The sequence below is a fragment of the Dermacentor andersoni genome, chromosome 7, assembly GCF_023375885.2.
Source record: "Dermacentor andersoni chromosome 7, qqDerAnde1_hic_scaffold, whole genome shotgun sequence".
Classification (NCBI taxonomy): Eukaryota; Metazoa; Arthropoda; class Arachnida; order Ixodida; family Ixodidae; genus Dermacentor; species Dermacentor andersoni.
In genome coordinates, this window is record NC_092820.1 from 86316795 (window position 1) to 86338424 (window position 21630).

The window sequence follows — 21630 nt, forward strand, 5'->3', positions numbered from 1 at the left end:
AAGAAACAATTTTTTCATATATTTGTATTCTAAAGTGTTTGAGGCAGAACTAAACTAGTTATTGCAATCTGAACATACTAAAAGCAACATGTAATGGGGTGAATATGAAAGAAAAATAAATACCCATACTTACCGATGCGAACATGCGCACATGAGGCTTCTAAACCAGTCATCTTAGATAATCGCCTAGAAACAAAGTTGAAAACTAACTTCAAAAGCTTGGTAGGATCGTTTTTTCTGCACCTTGCCGTCACCTGCCTCTATGAGAACCTTAACTTGTACTAAAGTGGAGCCATCACAGATTATTTCTCGGCATTGAGTTAAAAGTTTATTTACTGAAATATCTGCATAACCTTAGCTGATGAGTTAAGAAGCAGGTTATTGTCTTTTTTCATTGCGCCAACATGCTGCGTCACACTGCTGGCATCGCCAGCTTCAAAGTTTACACACGTCAAATTCTTTGGATTACCGCTCTTCTTTTCTGTCGGGTTGCTTGTACTCTGTACATGGCGTATGAGCTGAAATTAAGACACTGCGGACTATGACATATCTTATTTACCTTTGAGTTGGTGGTTATAAGTTTGTCTGCAATTTGTACCCAGAGCTCACATACATGCTGCTGGTTGACAAAATAAGCATATGTTTTTGTGGTGTACAAGCTAATATTTGCTGCTACTTTATTTGCGTTTAATGCATACAGCCTTAATTTGCACAAGAAGCATGGCCGCGCACGAAGATAATGTAATTCTTCCCACTTTTTCATTGTGCTCCTAGAATGGAATACTAATGCTGCTATTGATATTTTTAATGTATTCTTCTGGAAAGTTTCTTTTTTTCCATGTGAAAGTCTTTTGTTTAGACTCATGTTTGTGGACATACTGCGTGCAACAAAACATGCACATTTGCCAACTTAGAATCTTCTATGAAAGGTAACGTGATATGCGTTGGTATTCACTTTTTAGCTTATCTGTGCACCTCTTAGAGCTCTGGGCTTCGTTAGCGAAATGCTGGCAGCAATTAGAGGAATCTCAAAACTATATACCGGCGTAATTGCTGCTGCGTTGTTCAATAATGTGGAGCCAATATTTATGATATGTCGAATTGTACTCAAGAATAAATTATCTATTGTTTCGCAATATCAAAAGAGTACACCACGACGAATTTATCAGTCGCGATGAGGTGGTGGTTGTTCGAGTAGCGTAACAGCGCGTGCGGCATAAATAAGAAAAACATAATTACCAGTGTTGTGGAACACGGCTTCCGTACTAAATGTTTCATTCGTTTATGGCATTTAATGCAAGTCCCATCTGTAGACATGTCACCCTCGCTTTCCCACTAGATAAATTAGCCTTAGAGAACTTCCCTTATTACATCACTGAAATTTATAAACTCAACATAATAACATGGGTGACTACTAGCAATATATGCCTTTAGTCTTGAGCGCATGAGGTGTCCTACACTTTGGATGTTTCGGTAAAGGTATGCGAAACACAAGGAGCCAATCAGCCATTTACCTCAATTTATAAACATGTGCATAGTTTTGTTAGGATCGTAGACAAGAGTGGAACACCACTTCCAGGTTTGATTTTTTACCGAGTGCTGTAAGACCACTGGAGAACCATCCGTATTAACCTTGCCGTGTTCTAACACAAGTACTGAAACCTAAGAACTGTGCTACCAATAATTGCATAACTGACTTTTTTCTACGTAGCATTATACCAACGCCAATGTGCTGCTATATTTTGATGCTTTATTTCGAGCGACCTTGCATTGATGGTGACTTCTCTAGTTAATGTAGCTTGCCACCAAAAATATGGTAGCTTGATTTGTAAACGCACCTATCAGTAGTAATAACAGTGTCATTCTTTGAAAATAGACTCAAATGCACTCTGAAATACAGACAGTCGTGGGATATGAAGAAAAATTTTGAATCTTTAGGAGCATCATGGCATCCTTGTTGATTTGCGATCACAAACTTGCAGCACGTTTGCAGAACATTGTGCTTTTCAAGAAATGAGCATGTAATGAGGGAAAGGTCGCTCCCACAGTTTTAAAAGAGAGCCAGTAAGATATATAGCAATAATTATTGAGTCCTCAATTTTGACTTACTTTCAAGTGTTGTCTGCCACACCAGTTCGTCATCGTGGTTTTCCCGCTGGACAATGACAGGCACATTGTTTACATTTGGCTGAAATAGAATAAATTTGAGGGCGACGGCAAAGAAAAATTTTATTTGCGTAAGTGAACTACAACCTTCACCCGCCACAGGGGCTTAGCGGCTATGGTGTTGCACTGCTAAAACACGGGGTCGCGGTATCAAATCCTGGCCACCGCGGCGCCATTTCGTTGGAGGTGAAATGCAAATGCGCCCGTGCACTGAGAGCACGTTAAGACCCCCTGGTGGTCAAAATTAATCAGCAGTCTCCCGCAAAGGCGTGCCTCATACCCAAATCATGCTTTTCGCACGTAAAACCCCAGAATTCAATTCATCCTTCTTCTAGCAGGGCAGTGAGGTCTGTCTACCTGGCGTCTTCCGCTGGCTGCCATGCGACCCTCAGCCGGTTTTCTCCTTCTAGCCGGGCTGCGTACATATGGCGTATTATTGTACCAGCGTACCAGTGCACATTATGGCGCGGTGACGTGCGGGTTTGTTCAGCATATGAAGAAACTTCGTTAACTAATGGAAAAAAGCGCATTACTGGCGCTGATGAGCCACCATATTGCAGCGCTCTATACCATTTTTCGAGAGAACGATGCGCGTGCGGAGACCTTATCAACCAATATGAGCGGCGTGACTGCACCAGCACCTTTCTTGGCGACACGCGGAAATTGCATGCGGCCGTCCCTGACAAACGACAGCCAAACTATCGCACGGTACATTTTCATGAAACACGGTAGAGAAGGCTGCAATCCGATATCGCCTGAGCGCGGTCGCGTCTTTTGTTGCATTAGCAATTATATGGGCCCTCCAGGCTCATTTCCGCCATGAGCGTCGCCATTGCCGTTGCCGTGAGGTTCCGTATAAAGTCACGCAACGAAGGAAAGCTGGAGGAAGCGCGCCGTATTCTGTCGCGCGTAAGGCCCCGAAGTTGCGGCAAGAAGGCGGCGGGTGGCGTTAAATCACTGGTGGCCCGGGCGTCGCATACGCCTATCCGGGCCGCTCTATCTTGAAAGACATATGCGTTGGGTAGAGTCCGCCGTGTGCTGTGTTTTTGTGGCTTAGTTCGCCTGATTCCATAAGCTGCACGAAGCCAGTTCACTCGCTACGGCTGCCGCGCTTCCTCACTCCAGCCTTCTGACACCGAGTTTGCGTGGTCATCGAGTGAGAAGTGTCCATGTTTCCTTGTACGCGCGTAACACCATGATTGTTAATTTATTAAACATCACTATATTCACAAGTTTATACGGCTGATAAAACTAGTATATTTACTTCGTTTAGCTGTCCACTAATTTGATATCGCAATCGATGCTGAGCGTTTGAGGCGAATCTTCGACATTATTTCTTTTTTTTCCATCTTTTGGGCATTTCTCAAATGCCCGAAAAAAGCACTATGACGGAGGAACTCTGCAACAACAAATGCATCGTTTTTATGTGAACATCTCTACAACGTAACGAAACGCACTTTGCCTTAAAGAGAACTTAAAATATCTTTCATAATTATTCTTCATTTATTACCCATTTGAGGAGAATATGTTAAAACAGCACCGCACTTACTCTGTCCTTATAGGTACCGCAGCAACACCTTTCTATATTAAAATATGTATGCTTACTCAACCTGAGACAAACACACCCCTCAAACTCTTCTGAAAGCAGTGCTTCCAGAAAATTCCACATTTTGCCACCATTCACGCGCTATAGAATCTACCTAAGTTGCTCTATCACGTTGGAAGAAAAAATTCGTTGCTATGATCTTATTTACACTGTCAGGTTTCTTAATGTCCGAGAAACCCGCATCTAACTGGCTAATACCTGGATCCGAGGAAGACATCGGAAGGCTCATCTACAGAGTCGAACGTTGTGTCAGCGGCAACTCTCACTGACTCTCGTGCGGCGCTTCATATGCTGGGGACGGACTATGCCGGAGTGCCCCTTGTTGTTCGAGTTGGCTGGAAGGTGTGACGCATCGTCAATCAAGGTTGCGACCTGGCGCTCCAGTGGATACCCGCACACATCGGATTGCCAGGCAACGAAGAGGCTGCCTCCCCCGCCAAGGCGGCGCACGGTGAGCGCTTCCACCTCGCCCATTTGGTGACGAGCTTCGACGCGGCCAAGACAGCGGTTCTGCGCAGCCTCTCTGCGCAACACCCCGATCGGCGCATCGTTGCGGGAACTCCCCCGCGCCTGCTCCCGCGTGCGGGCCTCACTCGGGCTGACTGCGCCTTCGTTCTCCGCCTGCGCATCGGCTGCTACAAAACAGCGGGGCGCACAAATAGGCTCACGGGATCCGGCAGCCCCGCGTGTGGTAGCTGCGACGGCGTGGAGACACTGGAGCATCTTCTGCTTCACTGGCCGGCCTTCGGGACCGAGAGAGAGGCTCTGTACACCAGCTACCGCCGATGTGGTTAGCCATCCACCACCCTGCAGTGCCTACTCTTCCCCAATGATCACAGCTCCATCACCAGGCGTGCATTTTCGACATTGGTGGAATTCTGTGAAGCAATACACCTCCGAGCGCGGCTCTAGGCCCCGCAAACGCTTAGCTACATTGTCGTTTTTTTTACTATTCCGTTCTCTCTCTCCTTTTTACTTCCGGTCTCTCTCTCCTTCATCTTTTTCTTTCCATACCCCTTCCCCGTGCAGTGCTGTTGAGGTGTCCTCCAGTGAGAGACAGTTACGTCACTTTAAAAATACGTTCTCACATCTACAGAACATAGTTTTTTCTCACTATCTCTAGTATGCGCGCAATACCCTGTCCGATTAAGAGTGGGCACTATTGTGCAGTCTTGGCGGCTGCAATTCACCGGAGGTGAAAACTGAGAACGCTCTTATAATTGGCTTTAGGTACACGTTTAAGAATCCCTAGTATTAAAGATTATTCTTATGTCTCCCAATATGACGTGTGGCTTAATTATATCGCAGTTTGGGCACCTAAAACCAACCCCGAGCTTGTCTTAAAGGTTAGCCCGCGTCGAAAGTATCCGGGCTCTTCTTTAGGAATTACTTTAAAAGGCCGTATTTTCCCCCACACACATTTTACCTTCGCGTGCAGCCCACGCATGCTTTGTCTTTCGTTGGATGTGCGCTTACGACGTCCATGATAGTGGGTTTTCTCAAAGGTACTGTAGAAGCGTAAGCGAGCGAAACTCGGATTTTCCCGCCATCAGCGAGTCGGTTGTACGCAGCCGTACATACCTATCGCTATTTCACGTGGTGCGTTTTCAGAGAACGAGCGTACCTGCACCCCGGCGATTCAGATCTGTTAGACTTAGGCCGGTCACTAAATTAGTAGAAAGTCCCAAAATTTCTGCGAAGTTTAGCTACTTGGAATAAAGTACTGGGGAATGTACGCCAATTCCGAAGCTGGTGCAGCCTTATACAGGGTCTGAAAGCGCGATCTGACATGAGGAAATAACACTAGATACTGGCACATGACGCAGACGCCACGAGGGTGAGGCACGAAGTGAGCACACGTGCTATTGTGAACGAGTGGTTAAAGCCTTCGGATGCGCTCAAACGCAAAGGTTCGTTCGCACTGCTGATCATGTACTTGTTCCTAATAGAGAGGCCCCGGCAAGAAATACCTACCATACGTACCACAAAATAGCTAGAATGATGGGAAAATGCTTCTCAATTAAAAAGGCGACAGTGTAGCGATGTGCACAGCTTCTTTAGAAAGGAACAGACAGTTATTGAGACAGATATTTGAGGCTCCTAATCAAAGAACGCAAGTCTTCTATTGGATTGACGCTGGTTACGTGCCCCTGGGGCTTTCGGAGTGCAGAGCCCACTTTCTAGATTCGTGAACTACGTTTATACATTCGCCGTTCTCCTATATAACTTTCGGCTCGGCACCTCATAAAGCTGGTGGTCACTGCGCTTCTGGTCAGTGGTGGTCGTATGCTGTCGGTGCAAGTGAAAGCGTCCGAGGGTGAGCCGATGATAGTGCTCGATTTCTCACGTGGAATGGAGGAGCGCGGGGATGAAGCGCGACGTCTTCCATCGCGCGCAAGTAGCGGGTGGGGAGGGGAGGGGGATGCCTGCTATTCCGGAGGCGGTGGGTAGAACAGAGTCCAGGAGCAATGAGTGCTTACAACTTCGTGTAGGCTGTGTATTCGGTGCTCGGTTCGCGTGGAAGGTAGAGGCAGCATTAAGGACAATTCGCTCGCTCGGCGCTGCTGTTGCTGCTACTGCTGTTCCACTCGCCAGTGTTTTTATCGCCAATGTGGGCTTTCATCGAGCGAGATGTGTTGATGTTTGCCTGTGCAGGCGAGACATGATGCTTGTTAAGTTTTGTTCGTTTGCGAATGTTTATAAGTGGCTGCGGTCGTGAAATTTACTATCCTTACTTTATATAATTGTAGAGTAATTTGTTATCGCAATTGATGTTATGCCTTCCGCGAGAAACTGACTTTCTTTTTGGATGACATTACCTCAAGTCAGAATGACTAAACAAAAAAATAGAAAACACAAAAGGAAACAAGAGGAAGAGGGCGCTGCTTCCCTCATTCCTTAACACGCATGCGACTTTAGACTCATGGCACATGTTGACGTCAATGTACTCCCTGCTAGATAGGAAGTTCCAGTACTTTCATTTGCCATCCCTTTTTGTATGGGCCCCACATCATGCACAAGAACATACGCTTGAATAGGTCCTGTATAAGTTGAAGTAAGGAAAAACTTATTGCGTTTCCTATATTTTCCTTCACACATTCATTCAAAAATACATGTCAGTTATAGTGATGAAGAGATCTAGAAAACGAATCCACGTGGGCTGCTATATATTGTCTGTCTTGCATAATTTTGGTCGTACGTCACGAAGTCCACTCTAGCATTTTTGTTAGGAGGGTTAGCAATGGAAGGTTGAATATTATGGATTGGAGCAGAACATGTCTTCCACTGATACATTAAAATCTGGGAGGCATAGACACGGGAGTGTCGCGGAGGGCTGAACAGGTCCGTGAAGTGCCGAAAGTTTGACAGGGACCCTGCTTATGAGATTTCTCGCTAATCTGTCATAAAAATGGTGTGATACTGTGACGGGACAGTTTCAGATAGAGAAGCATTTCAGGTTCACTGTGAAGAAACAAGAATTCTTAAGAAAACCCTGATTCTCTTACATGAATATATCTGGATGCACATAGAGACAAAGTAGATTAATAAGTTTGACCGAAAAGTTTCCTGTATAAGTATCAGCATTTTGCTTAGATGGGCCAATAAGATTCGTATTAGACAAATATTTCTGCAGTGTTCGTCCGGAATTTTTAACTTGATAGCTGAGCATATGGCTTTGTCCCAGAAGAAGTTGTGCATCCACACTCCTTCAAGAAACCGATATGATTCTTGGTTCATTTCAATCGGGTTGTAGTACCCGCAAAATGTTGTGTAAATCAAATTAACAATTCCAGCTTTATTTGCTACGTAATCAGAACCTCTCATGAGCTCCATTAGGAAGAACAGCTCAGTGTGGCATGCATGTGGTACACGCACATTTATGAGGAATAGGAGTTCGACAACAAATCTGAAAATCATATGCAAGTGGGTGTTGGCATAACAAAGCGCAAACCTAAATACAACCTAATAAGCTCGCTTGATATTTTGGCCCCACCAAGCTATAAAAAAATAGCAAAAAAAGTCCCGTTAGCTTTATTGTCACTGTGCTAGTGTCCGGATTTGAATCCTCTAGATACAGGATCATTTGCATTGTTATATCCGTAATTTACAAAGTTTCATATTCTACCTTTTTAATTATTGAACTTAGGTGGCTAAACCAAATGAGAAACTTCAATCTCATCCACTACAATATCTCTCTCTCTAAGTGAAGAAACTTTCATCAAAAGATTAGTAGTGTGCGCTGCACCAACGAACATTTCGCCACATTGGAAGGCTTTCTAAAATCAAAATTGAAGCGGAGAAAGAGCACCTATGACGTGGACCTCATCATACTCTGTTTCTCACGAGGTTGCCATCCCCGCCAATAGCATGGCCCCACGAGGCACTGCGTTGCGGTCCGCCCATTTTCTCTAATTGTTGACTTTTATTTTCTCTATAGGAAATGAAAGCCTGGCATCGGGAACTAGGTGCATCGCAGAAGACACCCACAATGATAGGATGGTGTAGGTATGAGCACACCACCGACAACAGACATGAACACACGGTTACACCACCGAAGCAAATGAAAAAACGATGCTAATCTACAAAACAGCCCATCATGGGTCTTTTCCAGCGGTCGTTGTGGCAGCGTGACCTACTAATACGCATTTACAGTCACCAACGATGATTTTTAATCAAATGTTATTTGAGGAAACATTTCACTTACAGAACTGCGTAAGCTACTCCTTATCTATAGACTCACCATCCACACGGTCAAACTCTAGGTATAACGTCATCGCGATACATGGTGATGTAATTAAAAGAATGGTGACCTTATAAAACAACTAATACATATGTGTTGTAAAAGAAAGCAGAGAAGTACACGTTCAGCAGACCCCTTGAATTAATTTGCCTTCTCGTGTTTTGTTGTCTATGCTTCGCGCTGCATTTCACTTTCCAGAATTAAACTCGCCTAAGTTGCAAGTTTCCAGTGCGGCTCGCAACGTCGCTTCCAGCACCTCGGAATGAGAAGTGACCCGTCTACGACGGTGACCCGTCTAGTGTCCTGCCAGCATCTTTGTGGGGCGGCTCCAAGGAGGTGAAAGAAAACGAAACTGGTGGAGGGGATGCTCCCATAGTATCTTACAAGGAAAGGTGAAGCTAATGCTTGCCCATCCTTCACCTGAACTAGAGCCTCGTTGGGTGATCTTCGCTTACAGATTAAGTGATTTGACTCTGTTTTGGTTATGCTAGTCTTGTTTGAAAATAAAAACCTGTTGTTCTCAAAGAAAAAAAAAACCACTTATTCTGAATATTGATGACGTTCTTCCCGATACAATATGGCAGGATGTCCATATTTCACACTAAAACCAGTAATACAGAAAAACACATACATAAGTATCTGTTTGGTAAAATAAGCCTTCATAAAGAAGGAGGTTGATTAACTCGTCTATAGAGTGCGAAAAGCGCTTCTTCGCCATTTTTCATTCTTTATTCATATTTTGTCATGCCTCTTCTGTGAGGCTCCACCTTCGGGACATTGCTTCCCTTCCAACGGTTTTTCTTTAGCCTCCTTGGGCATCCCTCACATTTACTCTCTCGCCCAGACTTTTGTATTCGGAATATTGGGTAAGCAGTCGATGGTGCAACTGACATGGCAGTAAACGCTAATGGCCTAGTCGATGCCTTTCTGCCTAAAGCATTGAAAGAATAGCGCACTTCTCTTCTCCATCATTCTCTGCTCGGGAATGGTTTTATTGGTGCGCATTGACGTGTCAGGCGGAACCATCGGCGGATGAGAATGAAGGCAAAAACTGCAGGCACACCAAACAATCATTAACTCAATTGATAATCTCATTCGAATACGTTGTTACCTTCTGTTACTTGTTTTTTCCAACCAAATGTCGTGGGTTCGAGTGTCTTAGGTAGCTCTACATTAAGTAAATGTGCCTTTACTAACTTCGCTTTAATTAACGCCAAAGTTTGTGGGTTCGAGCATCAATGGCCGCACAACTAATGTGGATGCCCTTCAATTTTGGTCCCGCATAAGGTCGAGAGTTAGATTCCCAGCAAAGGTTTTGCGTTTGAGTGCCTTAATTACTTAGCCTTAATTAACACGAAAGGTCGTGGGTTCGAGCCCCACCAATGGTTGTGGGTGGTGTCATCAATTTTCCTGCCGTAACGCTGGACGCTCGATTTTCCGATAATGCTGGACAACAAATTTTTTTATCCATGAGGCACTTAAAGCTTACGGCTTAAGAGGAAGCTTTAGCTCAGGTGCTCCCATCTTAATACATGTAAAATGAGAATTAGTTTTTCTCGGCAACCACTGCACCAAATTTGACGAGCTTTGTTGCACTTTAAAGAAAAACTCAAAATCTAGTGACTGTTTGTTTCAAATTTTTGAGTTAGGTTGGGAATGTTTTATTAAAATTAACAAATATTGAAAATTTTCAGAAAACGAAACTATCAAGTTTACAATCTGTAACTCATCAACGAGAAATGATAATCTAATTTTGTGAAATGAATCTAGTAGCACATCCAAAGCGGAGAGAATCTAAGAAAATTACTAACATGGAAATACAGCTTTTGTAGAACCCTTGTAAACAACGTAACAAATTCACATAAGGTGTAAAATGACATACCGAATTTGCCCGCTTGCAATGATCGAACGGATGCCGTTCACAGAACCGTAATATCTGTTCTTGTTGCAGAGCTATGAATTTTTAAACCTCGTGCTTCCATTTTTTTCAAACTTCCGCATTTTTGAAAATTATTTTAACAAAATTCAGGCCCTAAATCGAAATTCCGCTTGCGACAGTCTCTAGAATTTAAATTTCTCTTTCAAACGCAACCAATTTCAGTAACATCAGTCCAGGGTTTATTTCAGAAAAACGTTCTTGCGTTTTACATGTATTTGAATAGGCCGCGTCGGAGTTGGGCCCGAGCTAAAGCTTCCTCTTAAAACATTCTTATTGCGCAAACTTTTTAAAAGAAACCAATATCAAGCCAATTGCGGCAGCGGCCAGTGCATAGGTTATTACCTGTACTTACAAAAAAATTACGTGTTCCTACCCTAAATTCTTCACTCAATAATCAATAGCCCTGCTTTACGAAGCATGTCATTAAATAAAAAGTAATTGAATCCTGCTCTAACCTAATGGCGCTTCACTACTAAAGCGATAAGGAAATGCTTGAAAACCTGCACTTACCTGAAAGTAAAATGGCTAATGTTAGAAGTTTTCTCAGTTTTCTGCTCGGTATATTGTACATGACTGTGAACATGTTCCTAGGGGTGGGCAGCGCAACTCGGACGAAAGCCAAAAAGAAGTACACGAAACGAGCGCAGACTAACAACTGGTTTATTTTTTTCAAACAAGTGACTGAAATATGCAAAAAATGTGAACACGTGTAAGGTGACGCTTACAAGGGTGAAAGGGTGTTAGCCTATCTTGCCATTCAAAAACTGATATTCTTTATCCTGCAGAGCGATAGAACTCTGCCTGACGCATGCGCCTCAGCTTACGTGCATGAAAGAGGCGTCCACAATCTCGCGGTTGATTTGATTCATACTTTTAACCAGTTGTTAGTGTGCGCTCGTATCGTGTACTTCATATTGTCTTTCATCCGGGTTGCGCTGCCCACCCCTGGGAACATGTTCAATCACCAACTCGCCCAGCTTGCCTTGTTAATGCATGACTGTGAAGGCTGGCACCAGGGGAAGAAACGAGAAAACACATCGTGTGCGTTAGGGGGAAAACAACGAAGAATGTACTCAGTCGCGTATTCAGGCTTGGGAACCTCTCATCAGCGACTTCCACGGCCGGTCGCTGAAAAGACGTGCAGCCGTCTCCTATAAGCGACAGCCAGGTTATCGTACGGTACATTATCACGATCGAGAAGGCTGCAATACGAAGGCGCGGTCGCGTTTTTTTTTTTTTTACTTTAGTCCTGTCTTTTTTTTTATTTCTCGCGGGCATTCCTTAAATGCCGCAAAAAAGCACCATGCCCGAGGTACGTTCAGGAACAGATGTATCGGTTTTCTTTTTGCGCGCCTCTCTACAACGTAAGGATAGACATTTTGCCTTGAAGTGATTTTAATGTTTTTCATAATTAATAATGATTTATTACCCATTCAAGCTGAATATATTAAAACAGTACTTCAGGAAGCGCCCCATCATGGCAAACAATATGTTGCTCCTTTCACCCAGCTACTGTTGACAGCTTCTTTTTATGCTGCTGCAAATTGCTTGAAACACCCGGTATGTTTCTAAACAGGTGTGTTCTTGTGTATGTTATGGCGTTCAACTACCAAACACATAGCACAGTGTGTAAATCGACAATGTGAGGGGAGCTTCTTTAATGCAAAAACTGTCACGCACCCGACTCTACAACTCGTAAAACAAAGGTCATTTCCCTTTCTTAGGAGCACTCAAATCATACACGGAACTCACCAACTTACCAGTGAATATTTCCAATGACGCCTAGATGGAGAGTTTCCTGCACCCCTGCGTCCCCTTATTACCAACACGCGCGAAGGCCAATGAATATTGTGAATGAAGTTTCGGGTGAACATCACCTTAATTGGCAATAACACAGCAGCCGCGCCCCATACTGGGTGTTTCACGCAAGTTGAGCCTAATTATATAAACTGCAATGGTACACCTTAGAAGAATAAAAAAATGGTGCGTTGTTAGTACACGTCTTGAGTTACGGAGACTACTTTTTAAAATATGTTAATTGCGGCACTAGTTACACTTAAATGTACAAAATATTATGCGTATATTGTGTCATAAGTTTCATTTGAAAAATTACACAGCGTGTTTGCCAGTCTCCAGGTTTACACAAAGGGGCTGTACATGCCCAAGCTAGAGAAACACGGATGTTCACATCATCAGCGAGTCGGCTGTGTGCGGTCGTACTTACATATGGCTGTGTCATATGGTGTAAGCTACAATGAAGAGGGCATTTGGACTCCGGGGATTCAAATCTGTTGACTAAGGCCGGTCATGAACGCAGTAGAAAGTCGCAAAGTTTCTGCGAAGCGTTGGTTGCTTCGAGGAAAGTCGCCCAGAATGCAGGCATATCCCGAAGATGGTCCAGTCTGACACAGAGTCTCAAAGCGCGAGCTGACATAAAGAAAGTACACGCGATATTTGCAAGTGACGCATGCTCCAAGTGTCTCGGAGGGCGAGTTAAGCACGAGGGGAGCTTACGTGGTTACGTGCGCCAATACTTTCGGATCTAGGAGCGCACATTATAGATTTCAGAACAATGCTGATACACTCGACTTTGTGGTTTCTAGCGCTCGGCCGCCAGGCGCCTCATAAAACTGGCCGTCACTCTGGCTAATAAATTGTGAATAATCGTTACGTGAACTTAATATGACCGGAAGTTACCAATCTCGTGGACTGGCTCTTTACTACGACTTGCTCACTTATTGTGCATCCGCAGCGAACATCATAATGAAAGAAAGAAATCTCCTCTACGTTTTTTGTCTTAGCGTAACATGTATTTATTTATCAGAAAAAGAGTTATACACGGAGGATAAAAAATTTGCATATCATCCTTCGCTTACACAGTCTTATTTATACATTGATGACAAAATCCGGATTGCCAAACATCCCTCTTTTGACACTAAAGATATCGTTACCTTCGAATGTTTAAGGCAGGTCACAGTCATTCCAAAGCTCCATTACGTCGCTCCCTTGAGTATTTCTGGTTATCCAGGCTTTCGTTTCTTTTATCTGCTCCGGCGTGAAGTAGTTTTTCCAGTCACCTACGATTCCTTTACGCACAAACCCAACTCCTTCGTGCATCTCGCCAGTCTTCGTTGGTATGTCCTTCACCATTTCAAACGAATCAGGCTTGTCCTTCGCAGTTGCTACCATTTTCTTCACTCGGTCAGTCGGCTTGTCACTGAAGAAGACCTTCATGCTTTCGAGACTGCAGGCCTTCAGCACCTTCTGCAGAACAGTCTCGTCTTCGCGCAGTGCAGCTCCATGGTCATTACCGAGAAAGTCGGCGATCTTGAGTACTTGCTCTCTCGTGTCCACCTTTAGCCTCTCGTACGTAAGGAAAAGGACATTGGCGTCGTTTCTCCGCTCGTACCATGCCAACAGGTGGTCGAAATAGTCGCCGTAAATCACCTGTGCACGAAAAGAAAGCGGGTCGTTGGTACCTAGAACGCAAGAAAAACAAATTGTGTCTACACAAATTTAGTGTCAAAACAAAGGGAACTTTGCTTAATTGTAAGATTAGTCTCTCGTAACTTGCTGTAATCTGCTTCGCGTACTTTGTGTTAGCTGAAACTCAGTTACGCGCTGATGTTCTTGCTGTGTAATAACTGTTACCTCACTTACAAACAAACTTAAGCACATTGCCCGCGGCGGGAGTTGAACTTTGAGCAGTAAAAAATCACCACCCCGACTGGCAGTGGGCCAGCGCCTTCGCAGAGGGAAGGGCAGTGTGGGAACGGTGGCATCCTGAGCGGCATCGGACCCAGCTATGGAGGAAGGCGACGACGAACGCACGAGGAGTGCCCCGAGCACGTCACTTTGATCACGTGTCTCCTTGAACCATCTACGGCCTCGCCACTGGACTTTCCCCTTCATGAGCCCTATAATGTTTTCGCATTAAAACTCAACATTATCTGGAGCTCTACTTTAGTCTTTTACGTAATAAGTGCAGGTAAATGCTACCTACCCCTTGTGATTGACCTACTTTATCGTATGAAATTGTAATAAAAGGATATGCCAAGGCACGTAATCTACTGTATACGGTGCTGCCAATGGCAGTAGTCAAATGCACCGGAGAGTCTGGCAGAGAACCTTGATCGCATTGTATCGTTCGTGTAACCTAACCGTAGGAAAACATTTCTCGCACTCTATGGCTGCAAGTTTCCTTTTTGATTTTTTCCGGTCATATTGTTTGCCACCTGAGATAATGTCTTTACCATCAGGAATCCGCGCTACTTGCTGGGACAAAGTTACTATGCAGCCCGTTCTACGTCGTGATATATTGAAAAACGCTTTTTTGTTGTGGTTTCTGGGGTGCCTCTCTCGACACTCAATCAAATTGCATCTTCAACCAGAACCGCATAAGGACTGTCCTTTTTTAATTAAATATCACTCATGCGGACACTCCAGGCGCATTCCCGCCATCGCCATGGGCGTTGGCGTCGCCGTTACGTAGCGTATAAACTCTAAGTGCGATAACATCTGGGTGGCGCGCCATATACTGTGGGTGCGAGTAAAAGCGTGCGAGGGTGACCCGATGATCGTGGCTTCCTCTCGCACGTGCAAAGGAGGCAGGCGAGGATGGAGCGTGACGCTTTGCATAATGTGTAAGGTGCCGGGGAGGGGGTTGGGATTCTTGTGGCGGCTGCGTATTGCTTGATAGAGCTCGGCGGCATGGGCCCTATCATGGCTTCCTCTCGCACGTGCAAAGGAGGCAGGCGGGGATGGAGCGTGACGCTTTGCATAATGTGTAAGGTGCCGGGGAGGGGGTTGGGATTCTTGTGGCGGCTGCGTATTGCTTGATAGAGCTCGGCGGCGTGGGCCCTATCGTGGCTTCCTCTCGCACGTGCAAAGGAGGCAGGCGGGGATGGAGCGTGACGCTTTGCATAATGTGTAAGGTGCCGGGGAGGGGGTTGGGATTCTTGTGGCGGCTGCGTATTGCTTGATAGAGCTCGGCGGCGTGGGCCCTATATTGAAAGCGATCTGCGGTGGCTACTGAATCTAGGCGCAATGAGAGCTGACAGCTAGGTGTAGGCTGTGTTCTCGCCGCTTAGGTCCCGTAGAAACAAGAGGCTGTACGAAAGTGAATTCGCTCGCTGCTGCTGCCGTGCTTCCTCACGCAAGCGTTTGACTGCGAATGTCGGCTGTCATCGAGTGGGATGGTTCCATGTTTACCGGGGCGGACGTGACACCATGCTCGTTAATTTAGTTTGTAAAGGAATGTGTACAAATAGTTACGGCCGACGAACGCACCACAGGTGTAATCACCTGTCGTGCGTTCACCTTAATCACCTATAGTGATGTGCTATTGAATTCAGTGCTACGTCTTTAGAACGAGACTGCGGCTTTTTTGGTTGTCATTATCCCAACTCAAATGAGTAAAGGATGAAAATAGGAAAACGAAGGAAAAAAGGAGAACCAAACACAAGAACAAACACTTGTGTAGGATTCGTATAACTTGTGGTTTGAAGAAAAATATTGCATTTCCTATATTTCCTTTCAGACATTCTGTCAAAAGTTTCGTGTCGTTCAATTCAATGAAAACGTATTTATTACACAATTTCCCACAACGTTACTCCCGTCGGCTGCTACATATTGCTTGTCTTCCATAATTTCGACATAAAATCATGAAGGTTTATGTGACAGTTCTTGTTAGGAGTAGTGGGAATGGAAGGTTGAATTTTGTGCGGCGTAGGAGAACATGCCTGCCATTGACATCATAAATTGTGGGTTAACTTAGAGATGGGAGTTTCGCGGGCGGCTGAACAGGTCGGCGAAGTGCAGAAAGTTTGACATGGACCCTAACTAAAAGAGTTCGCGCGGATCTGCATGAAAAAATAATGGTGTGAAACAGAGGTGAAACAGTTTTAAATGGACAAGAATTTCAAGCTGAACTGTAGACACTGTATTACACTGCACTGTATTGTTAAGATAAGCGTGATTATCGCACATAAAAGTACACGGATGTACGTAGAGAGCGATTCAATAAATGTAATCTTACGCAAGGGTTCCTTATTTATTATGTAGCTGCATTTACTTTAGATAGGCGAATACGATTCGTATTGGACAAATAATTCTGTAGTCTGAATGTTTACACTACCAGGCGAGGAAGATTACACTTACTTTGCCGGATAAGAAAAGGTGTAGGAACTTCTCGAACGAAACGTCGGTGACCGTCTTTGGAGTCAGTCCCTTGAGGAAGTGGTAATAGGAGACCGCACAGTCGTAAGGGTTTCTGGCCACGTATATGTACTTTGCGTTGTCCACTGGCGGGAAAACTCTCAACGGCAGGTGGGTCATAATAGGGCCTGTTCTGGATGGATTATCGGCCGCTGCGGCTCCAATCATGTCAATAAACGGGCACACGAGCCCAAACTCCCCAATACTGGAAAGTTCTTTGCCACGTGTCACGATGTTGTAAACAATGAACATCGTCCACGTGGTTCCGCATTTAGGATATGTTACGACGACAAAATCTCCGTCTCGGGGTTTGAAATTGATAACTGAGCGGATGGCTTCATCCCGGAAGAAGTTGTGCATCCACACTCCTTCAACAGACCGGTATGACTCTTGGTCCATTTCGATCGGATCGTCGTGCCTGCAAAACGTTAGGTAGATAACATCAAACATTCCAACTTTATTTGCTAAGCATTCAGAAGCTCTAATCAGCGCCACATGAAAGAAAAGCTCAATGTGGTATTTAAAGTGCTCTTATTTACATGCACATTCATGAGGGATAGGACTTCGAGAACCAACCTGAAAACAATGTGAAATCGGGCGCTGGCATAACAAATACTGAACCTAAATAGAGCTTAATATAACATAAAATATATTTTTTTAAATTTCACCAAGCTTTAAATGTTACAGCAATGTAACTCACATGAGCTTTATTGTCCCTATGGAAGTGTTCGCATTCGAAGACTCTAGATACAAGGCAATTTTCGCAATTACGGTGATATTTTACACAGTTTTATTGTCACGATAATAATTATTGAACTTCAGTGGCCAAACCATATGAGCAATTCGGAGGTCGTCGACGAGTTTATCTCTCTTGCGCAATAAATTTAAATAAACGAATAGTGGTACGCGCTACGCGAGCGAATACTGCGCCACATCCGAAGGCTTTCTTAAAGCGTAACGGACAAACATCACCTAGATGGTACAAGGCCAGTTTACTCCGATCCATGACATCATGCTATTGGCCCGACTGCCATAAAGCCATAGAATCTAATTGGGATGCTGCCGAGAAAGCAACAGTGATTTTGACGTCACCGCTTTCGTCATGCCAGCCTTGATAATGAAAATTTCGGGTCATAGCATGACGTCATATGTCGGAGTGAACAGGCCTTGTGCTGGCGTTGTACCGACAAGGACAAAGAGCGTCTATAACATAGGTCTCACCACCCTTTTTTTTTTCGTCACGTTGCATTCGAAATCAATAGCATGGCCACACGAGGCGGTGCGTTGCGGTTGGTCTATTTTCACTTTTTATTCACTTTTCTTTTCTCAACAGGCAGCCAAAGCCTGGCCGATGGAAACTAGGCGCACTAACGAAGGGTGCCACGTTGGCGGGATGGCGCAGATATGAGCACCCCACCGACATCTTGACACTGTTCAGCCACCGAATAAACGGAGATAACGAAGTAAAACCGTTCTTTGGGACAATAGGTGCATTCTTGAGCCCCATAACAAGGCAATGCATTAAAACAACGATGATGAAAGGAATGTACACCGGACAGGCCCAAATTTCTGACTATATTCCGGAACATGAAAGCGGTCCTATATGAATACACAGCAGATCAAAGTCTCCCACAACTTTTTAAAAAGTTCAAGCGCTTGCATTTTCTAATAGGACAAAGAATGGACTAGAGAGAAGAGACATTTGCCGCGCTTCGAATGCAAGAGTGCTCAATATGAGTGGTCTTCCCATAGCACTGTCACAAAACAAATCACTTACTAGGTGAGTCCTTGTTTTGCGTACGAAAGTGTATTTACGTGACTCCCTCCTTCGTATGCAGCGTCGAAATTCCGTCTCCACGACAGCTTGCGCATGGCATCGTATGAGGGGATAGCTACGTGCTGCGCATTGCATGCAGGCGCAGGCGTGCTTTGTGATGTTTATGTGTGTTGGGATGCTTGTTTTGAACCTGTTCTTTATTGAAACGTATGTTCCTCTGCATGGTGCAGGTGGGATTCCAAAGATTGTATGCACAGTTCGCTTCGCTTTGCTAAGCGCTCGTAGCCTCTGCTTGCGAGAGTAAAAACTGTTGATGATAAGCGTTTTCTGGCCCAGTTACGCCCCGAAGAAATCCCTGGATCACAGCCTTAGACAGCTTCGCTGTAAATCCAATAGCACTTCATCCGCAACACACCCCTCCACATCTAGTGCGGCCGCTTGATCGATAGCGATTGAAATGTAGTTGCTGCAAGGACACTATATTGACAGGGGGGATTTATAAGAAGCTTCTTCCTGCATGCATTGATTACAAGATACGTTGTGTCATGACATCATTCAGCATTATGATTTGTAGCTAAATTGACACTACTTGCAGCAGCTGAGGTGCCCGCGAGGTTTCTTGTTGGATGACATGGACATAGCATGAGGATGTGCAGCTGTCTATACACGAAAGGTATAACTGACTTTCACAATCATAGTGGATGGTTAGCGCCGCCAGTTTTTGCGAGAATACTACGTATAGGGGATGGCTACGGAGTTTGAAATGAGCTGTATTAGTGCGAGCAAAACAGAATGTGTCGTGTCATGGTTTGCTCGCTTGTCTCTGTTTCATGCATCATTATGCCCATAGGTAAAAAAAAAACACTGAGGCTACACACGTACACACAGATACATATTACACTTGTTGCCACTGGGCTTGCCTGTACCCTTGGCAAATCGCCCAGAATATATGCGATACTGTGATGGAAGGCTTATGAAGACATAAATATGTTAAAGCGACGCATACTTTACGTTTTCCCGGGGTTTGGTTTGGCCCGCTTTTCTCGCGTAGTACGACAATTGATCAAGTAGAGTCGCTACCTCGAAACGTGCATTGAAAGTGAGCGTTTTGTAGTTAGCGTGTGTTAAGTGGCTACGAAGAACGTGGTGGCCATTAAGAGGCGTCTCGATGAGCAATCCAAGCATTACGCCGCTAAACACAAGAGCACACTGCGGCCACTTTGGAACGGAACAACACGATGCACGCCTTTTAAATAGACCAACATATACTCCAGTGACCACATGCGCAATATGCTTTTACACAAAAAGTCACAATTCAGAAACAATTACGCAGACATCTTATGTTATCGTTTCATGAGCATTTGCATCAACGTGTGCGTAAACATCGTGAAACTCGTGCACAAACATTGTACAAAGTTTCGTCCGAGAAATGTACCAAGATGCCTGTTGGATTTGCATATTTTTTTTTTGTGGTTGCCTTTACTCTACTAATCTAATTCGTGACTAAAAACGTCCCCGGAGAAGCGTCGATTTTCTCACGCATAGGAAACTATGTCACTGAACATTTAAATGCGCTGGTTTGCTTGTGCCCTTTTATTCAATGAGTGACCAACTTAAAGTGCAGTTAAATTACAGTTTTTTTTAAGAGTGTTTCTTATTAACAGACCGCCGTTTTTATATAGTGTTGTAGAGAACAGGTGGTTGTGCTTCGGCTCACGATGACCTCCTGTATAAGCCATGATCGAACTCACTGGTTTTATTCTTAGTGACTCCTGACTATTCTGTGTACTATCCGCTTCATTAGTAATTAGTAATACCACTCCTTCTGTAGTCACAACCCCATGCACGTGCCATAGCAGATGACCGAAATGAAAAATGCATGGAAAAGAATTTGGCGTGAAGTCTGCGAATAGCAGTTAGTTGTTACCACAGAAACGGGTTGTAAAATTTAATTTTTCTTTTTTCGTACAAGAGAGAAAGGCTGCAAGCAGTAGAACACCTGTGATAAAAGTATAACCTTCCTTTCTCGCGACTCTATAATTCCTAGGAAAGGTGACCGAAACGACTATGTGAATTCAGAAGTCAATACGTGTATATTGTGAAGTATCTCCTTTTTAGTAGCAGACATTGGTTTACAAAGCTTTCTTTGTCTTTGCGGAAAAGCTTGTGACGCTTCCTCAGAGCTTTTGCTAATACAATGCAAGCGATAATGATGGCGAGGCCGCGCGGACACCGTATTTTATTTGACAAACCACTGCGCCGTAGGAAGTATTCTTAAGTACGAGCTTTGGCAATCTTTAAAGTAAATTGTTAAGCGGTTAGAATAAAGAAACAAACATTTTGCTCCACAATCTTTCGAAAAAACGGTAATGGCAACCCATTTGCCACTGTGGTCAAGATGTATACAGTATAAATCTTTCTAACAAAAATTCTACGTATTTCTGCCCTATCGCCTTAAACCCACAATCAAACACGTATCTCCCCGAGATTTATCTTCAAATATGAAATTGCTATATAGCTTCGTTTAACATAATGGCGCTCCACTACAAACCGATGCGGAAGTTGCTAATAACGGCCCTTACCTGAACGTTACACACCTCCTAGTACCAGTTTTCTCAGTGTTCTTCTCGGTGCTTTCTAAGTGACTGTTAAGGCGGGCGCCAACGGAAGAACTGACAAAGCTTATGATGTCCGGCCCGGGAGCAACAAGGAAGCGTATTCTCTGTCACGTATTTTGTTCTGAGATACCCATTTGAACGGCCTTTACTGTGAACCTCTCGTGATTACAATCTAAGGGAGGAACGAGCTTTGTGTCCGATAGCGTAGCCGAAACAAGCAGCCGATAGCCAGCAGCAGAGGCTGCGAACTGAAGTGCTCGCAGGATGTGGGACATGGTGGAAAAAATATTCTTACGCGTCGTAGCATCACAGTATAGCATTTGTAGTAACATGCTATTTCAATTTGCAGCGGACCTTATAGGAAGATGACAAAATAGATAATAAATTGTTAAGCTGGTACCTTCACATAGTATTTCAGTTCGTGGCAGTGATTTCTTTATTTTTGTTGCGACTATTGCTAGTCTGGGAAAAGTCGCGACTATATACACGTCCCGAATAACTGCGCAAGAAGACAGATGTTAATGACAAGGAAATATAAAAGGTGATGCGCTTGTCAGGTTTTAAGCC

At 44.3% G+C, this 21630-nt stretch overlaps 1 protein-coding gene across 1 annotated transcript; it reads right to left on the reverse strand.

The window, feature by feature from the left end:
* Positions 1–13256: 13256 nt before the first annotated feature.
* LOC126534156 (sulfotransferase ssu-1-like) lies at positions 13257–21155 on the reverse strand. The gene is made up of 3 exons (XM_050181395.2): positions 21028–21155; positions 16612–17086; positions 13257–13899 (listed from the first exon to the last, which is right to left on the reverse strand). The coding sequence occupies exons 2-3, from the start codon at positions 17065–17067 to the stop codon at positions 13414–13416; spliced, it is 942 nt and encodes a 313-aa protein (XP_050037352.1). The 5' UTR covers positions 17068–17086; positions 21028–21155; the 3' UTR covers positions 13257–13413.
* Between the last annotated feature and the right edge of the window lie 475 nt (positions 21156–21630).